Here is a 5,856-nt window from a genome sequence, read left to right as displayed (position 1 = left end):
TGCATTGCAGCATGGTCCGATCTCATCGGGGATGATTTCCCGCTTTTTCTCTCTCTGTCTCTTTTGCTCTGGTGAATGCACATGCCCTATGGCAAAAACCTAATAAAAATATATATATATATATAGTAAAATAAAAAAAAAATCCCAAAAGTCTCTGCTATGCTTCCCCTGTGGGTGCCTGCCATAGGTTCCAAAGTCTAAAAATGAGGAAATTGGGTCATAGAGACGGTTAGCACTTCACCTAAGTGTGTTAGTCCGTTATTGTGTTGCTAACCAGAAAGACCTAGAATTGGGTAATTTATAAAGAATAGAGGTTTATTTAGCTCATGATTCTGGTGGCTGGAAATTCCAAAGGTCTGGGGCCAGCATGAGGCATGGCCAATACCCCTGGGGATGATTTCTCATTTTCTGTCTCTCTCTCTCTCTGGTGAGTGCGTGCGCCATATAGCAAAAATCTCTCTCAGAAAACCAAATTGAGGCATGAAATAACTGTGGTGGGGGGCAGATATGAACAGTCAGATATGGGAGGAGGGCGAGGTTTGCAAGGTTCTAGAAAGAGGTAAGGATGGAATCAGTGAGGTGGGGGCTCAAAAGGGAAGGGACAAAAATGCCTCCAGGCCAGAGAACAACTTTTCCAGAAAAACCACACTATGTTACACAGATTGGGATCGAGGTGTGTGATATGACACCTCTGCTGCTCCTCATATCTTCAGAACAGTGGCCCAGCCTCGATGGCACAGGGGGTAGCTTATTGAACTGCAGTGCATGACGGTACACAGCTGACTGCGGGTTCGAACTTTGGGCCAATTGACTTGAAATTCACTGTGGATTCACATATGCCCAAGATTCTAACAAGCTGGAGGGAGAGGGGACAGGGATTGCTTGACCAGACTCTGTCAAGGGTGACTGTCTCTTTCTCTATCATGAAAAAAAAACAATAACAACGATAAAGAGATCTTCAGAAAAGTATGCAGTACTGGACTTGACGTGTGGAGGTGGGCTTACTTTTGGGGTGGGGACAGGGGACTGAGTCCTGTCTCCAAGTGGACATGGGGCTAGGACAAATGTTGGCCATGCAGGCTCTGTCTCGTCTCAGCACAGGGGCAGAGCGGTGCCCCTCACCCTCACCTCGAAGAGTCAGTATTGAGGACCGATCGACTTAACCCATGAGAGCTGATCACAATCCTGGTTGGGCACATAGGCAGCGTCTAGACCACACTAGTCATCAAAGGCCAGCCAAGACAGCCCTGTGATGGGTTCATGTCCTCCCTTCCCTTCCAGAACCCAACGTCTTCCTCATCATCAGCCATGGACTGCAGGGCTGCCTGGAGGCCCAGGGGGGCCAGGTCAGAGTCACCCCAGCCTGCAATGCCAGTTTCCCTGCTCAGCGCTGGAAGTGGGTCTCCCGAAACCGGCTCTTCAACCTGGGCACCATGCAGTGTCTGGGCACAGGCTGGCCAGGCACCAACACCACTGCCTCCTTGGGCATGTATGAGTGTGACCGGGAGGCAATGAATCTTCGCTGGCACTGTCGTACACTGGGTGACCAGTTGTCCCTGCTCCTTGGGGGCCGAGCTGGCAACCTGTCTAAGCCTGGTTCTCTGGAGCGGGGTGACCAGACCCGCAGTGGCCAGTGGCGCATCTATGGCAGCGACGAGGATCTTTGTGCTCGGCCCTACTATGGTGAGGGGCTGCGTGCAGGCGAGGGGCTGGGACCCCTAATGTCAGACTCTAGGGTGACAAGGGCTTACTTCTGCAGACCCTCTGCAGTTATGTCTTTAATTGTAGTAGGGAGCATTTCTGAATAATTAAGAAAATTACCTTCAAAGCATTTAATTGACTTTGTTAAAAATTTCAGAATTGGTGCAGGCTTGCAAAGACTTCAAACAGTACAAAAATGTGTAATGAAAAATTAAATGAAAATTCCTCTCTCAGAACCATTCTCCAGGGGAGGTCCCTGTGGTAATTCCCCACAGGTGTCTTACTGCCCATTTTGCAGGTGTGGATGGGGAGCAGAGTTACCTACAAGGGGGCTGGGGGGGCAATCCTGCTGGGCTGGTAGCTGAGCAAGGCTTCCATCGGGTTAGCCCTCTGGGAGATGGGCGGTCCCTCACCCAGCCCTATAGGGAGACCTTCTCAGGCTAGCTGGACATCCCCCAGGCTGCTGGGCTGACCTAGCAGCAGAGGGAGTCTTCAAGCCACTGTCTGGCTCCGTCACCCCCTTCCACTCTCTTGACCCCTACCCACCCTCAGCTCCCAGGATTACAGGGGGTTTTCCCTGAGGGGTGAGGGGTAAGCAGCCTCTGCCGTCCAGATGCCAAGGCCTAGCTCCCCTCTGCAGAGATCTACACCATCCAGGGCAACTCCCACGGGAAGCCATGCACGATCCCCTTCAAGTATGACAACCAGTGGTTCCACAGCTGCACCAGCACGGGCCGTGAGGATGGGCACCTCTGGTGCGCCACCACCCAGGACTACGGCAAGGATGAGCGCTGGGGCTTCTGCCCTATCAAGAGTGAGAGCAGGGCGGGCAGGGAGGTGCCTGGAGGGGCCGGGACCTGGGGAGGGCCTTCAACATGGGCGGCAGAACTCTGGGGGCTGGGGTGAGAAGCTGGCCCTCCTATGTGGAGCGTCTGTGTGAGGGCTGCACTCCCCAAGAGACCCCCATGTGGGCCCTGAAGGAGAGTCCTAGGGAGGGACCATTGTCCCGGTCGTGGTGGCAGGTAACGACTGCGAGACCTTCTGGGACAAGGACCAGCTGACTGACAGCTGCTACCAGTTTAACTTCCAGTCCACACTGTCCTGGAGGGAGGCCTGGGCCAGCTGTGAGCAGCAGGGGGCAGACCTGCTGAGCATCACTGAGATCCATGAGCAGACCTACATCAATGGTGAGGGGGCAGCTGGGGCGGGCTGGGGGATGGAGGGGCATGGGGATGCTGTTGGCGGCGGGGAGAGCGTGGGAGGGCTGAGTACGGGGCCTTCCCTCCTCAGTGTCCCCTCCTGCTGCCAGGGCTCCTCACTGGCTACAGCTCCACACTGTGGATCGGCCTTAATGACCTGGATACCAGTGGAGGCTGGCAGTGGTCGGACAACTCGCCCCTCAAGTATCTCAACTGGGAGAGTGGTGAGGCATGGGGCTGGGGGCACAGGGAGGAGAAGGGACCCCACAGACACTGGGCCTCCTGTTCACTCCAGGCGAGTAGTGGGGTAGGGGAAGCAGAGAATGTCACCTCTTGTGGGCCAGGCCCCTCTAGCCAAAGCGTGCAAGCCTCTGCGGAAATTGGGAAATGATGCCCTTCCTTTGGGCACAACTCTGCCCCGCCACAGGCCTGGGCGAGGGGATTTCCACTCACCCCTTCAACCACAGCTCTGGGCAGTGCGCGGCATCACCTAGCTGCCTGGGCAGGGCTGCACAATTGCTGGGTAGAGAGTACAGGATGATGTAGATCCAGGTGAGAAAGCAGTGAGGGCCCTGTGGTGCAGCAGGAGCGCAGGGTCTTTGGAGGGTGCAGAGGGAGGCAGGAGCGCTCCAGGGGCTATGGAGTGAACCTCTCCTCCGCGGTGCTGGCACCTTGCCCTCCCCACAGACCAGCCGGACAACCCGAGTGAGGAAAACTGTGGGGTGATCCGCACTGAGTCCTCAGGCGGCTGGCAGAACCGTGACTGCAGCATTGCCCTGCCCTACGTGTGCAAGAAGAAGCCAAATGCCACGGCTGAGCCCAATCCTCCAGGTGAGCCTGGGGCCGGGACATGGGGTGGAGCTCACCAGGGCCTCAGCCATGGCTGCCCTGCCTCTCTAGGCACAAAGTGACTCTGATCCTCACTTTTTGTATTGAATTGTTTGGCAAAAGCCTAAACAGATTGGGATTGGGGAAGTATGTGTTGGGAACAACCATCGCCATGCCCTGTGGTTCACCATCTACTGGCGGTCACAGGTAGGTATTTCAACACCCAATTAGAATATCCCAAGTTGGGGGCAGCAGGTGGCTTAATGGTTAAGGCGTTGTTCTCCCACCTGGCCAACCAAGGTTCAAGTCCTAGACCCAGCAGCTTGAAATTCATACCAGGTGCTTGTACATATGTGCCCAAACTCCCAGGAGAAGAATGGAGAAGGGACTACAGTGTGGCCATCCATCCTAGAAGGGAGAGGGTGAGGTGTTTTCTTGCTCTCTGTCTCTCCAGTGAGTGCACATGCCCTATAGCAAAAATCTCTCAGGAAAAAACAAAACAAAACAAAACAAACAAACAAAAACCAAGTCATGAACTACAGAAAAATGAGGAGACTTTAAAAAACTCATAGAAAAATAGAATTAAACTATGAGTTTATTTTGGTACCAAAAATATTTCAAAATCCTTGCTGGGGCTGGTAGGTGGCATGGTGGTTAAGGTGCTGGATTCCCACATGGCCACTGTGGTTCAAGTCCTGGACCTGGTGGCTTGTTTTCTCACTTCTCCTCTCTCTCTGCTTAAATTAAAATAATAATAATAATAATAAAATTAAACAAAGAATTGCTTTTAAAAATCCATGTATAGGTTTTGTTTTTGTTTTTAGTTTTTGCTATAGGGCACGTGTACTCACCAAAGAGAAAGAGAGGGAAAGGAGAAATCACTCCAGGGGAATGACTATACTGCAATTCCTTTTCTTCTCATGATTTTGGGTGCACATACACACATGCCTGGTATGATTTTCAGTCTGCCTGGTCCAGGATGCGAACCGTGTGGCCCGTCATGTGGAATTTAGCACCTTAACCTCCATGCCACCTGCTGGCCCTCTATGTATAGTTTTTCTCATAATATCCGTTTTCCATGAGCTTTTTGAAGACCTTGTGTGTGTGTGTTGGAGGGGTGTAGAGAAATGGATTAAGCTTCTTGAGGGTTAATGAGGGTTTTAGGGAAGTGACACTTGATGCGAGCCTTTCAAGTTGAAAGTTAGTTTAAAAGGCATGAAAAGGTATGGGGGAAGTGTTCTCCTGGCAGATGGAAATACAGGTGCCAAGGGGTGAGGGCATGGAAGCACCCAGTAGCTCTAAGGAATTGTGAGGATTGTAGTTTGGTTAGAGTGTAGACTACTGAAAGTGTGGTCCTCTGACCAGGAGCTTGTTAGAAATGCTGACTGTCGGGTCCTGCTCCAGGTCCGTTGGATCAGAACCTAAGAGCCACACTGCTGCATCTATGGGGAGAGTGTGAGAAGCCCTGGCTTAGAGGGTGTGGCGATGACTTCAGAAAGGCAGGTTTTAGCTGGTCCCCAAAGGGTCTTGGCTGCTGGGTGGAGTTTGGGTGGGGCCAGGTAAGCTGTGCGGAGCCTCTGAATATTTGAAGCCAAAGGGTCTTGTTAACATTTGCGATTCAGAGAGATTTTTAGGGTAACCTGCAGATTGTGTTACTGCCGTGGATTCCCCCCCCTCCCAACACACATCTCTGCACGAAGCATATTCTAGGCGGTTGTTTGGCGATTTGTACTTTCTGGATTTCATCACAGAAAGCATGTCACTTCAAAGGCAGGCACCACTGTGCCCCAAAGCATCCTGAACAACCTTCCCTTCTTGAATTCCCCCTTCTCTCTGAATGGCTACTAAAATCCGGTTCTGCCAGGGGCTGCTGCCCCGGGTCTTAGCTCATTGGTCATCAAGAGATGATCGACATGGGAACCAGCAGTTAGCGTAATGGCTAGGTCGCTGGACTCCCACGTAGTCGACCGCGGTTCGTGTCCCGGACCCGGTGGCTTAGAACTCACGCCGGGCGCGTGTGCGTGCGTGCCCAAGATCCCGAGAGGATAATGGAGGAGAAGGGATTGCGGCGTGACCATCCCCCCTGGGGGGTGATTTCTCGCTTTCTGTCTCTATGTCTCTCTCTGTC

At 52.7% G+C, this 5,856-nt stretch overlaps 1 protein-coding gene across 1 annotated transcript in view; it reads left to right on the top strand.

Moving 5' to 3' along the window:
- The window catches only part of MRC2 (mannose receptor C-type 2), a 46,692-nt gene that overhangs the window by 15,786 nt on the left and 25,050 nt on the right, over positions 1–5,856 (top strand). The window contains exons 7-11 of the mRNA XM_027771140.1: positions 1,270–1,683; positions 2,342–2,515; positions 2,724–2,888; positions 3,011–3,124; positions 3,588–3,731. Coding sequence (XP_027626941.1) covers positions 1,270–1,683; positions 2,342–2,515; positions 2,724–2,888; positions 3,011–3,124; positions 3,588–3,731 — 1,011 coding nt within the window. The remainder of the gene's footprint in view (positions 1–1,269; positions 1,684–2,341; positions 2,516–2,723; positions 2,889–3,010; positions 3,125–3,587; positions 3,732–5,856) is intronic.

This window comes from Tupaia chinensis, unplaced genomic scaffold, assembly GCF_000334495.1.
Source record: "Tupaia chinensis unplaced genomic scaffold, TupChi_1.0 Scaffold000187_1, whole genome shotgun sequence".
Lineage (NCBI taxonomy): Eukaryota > Metazoa > Chordata > Mammalia > Scandentia > Tupaiidae > Tupaia > Tupaia belangeri.
Note: the sequence above shows the minus strand (reverse complement) of the source record. Positions and strands in the feature narration are given on the sequence as shown.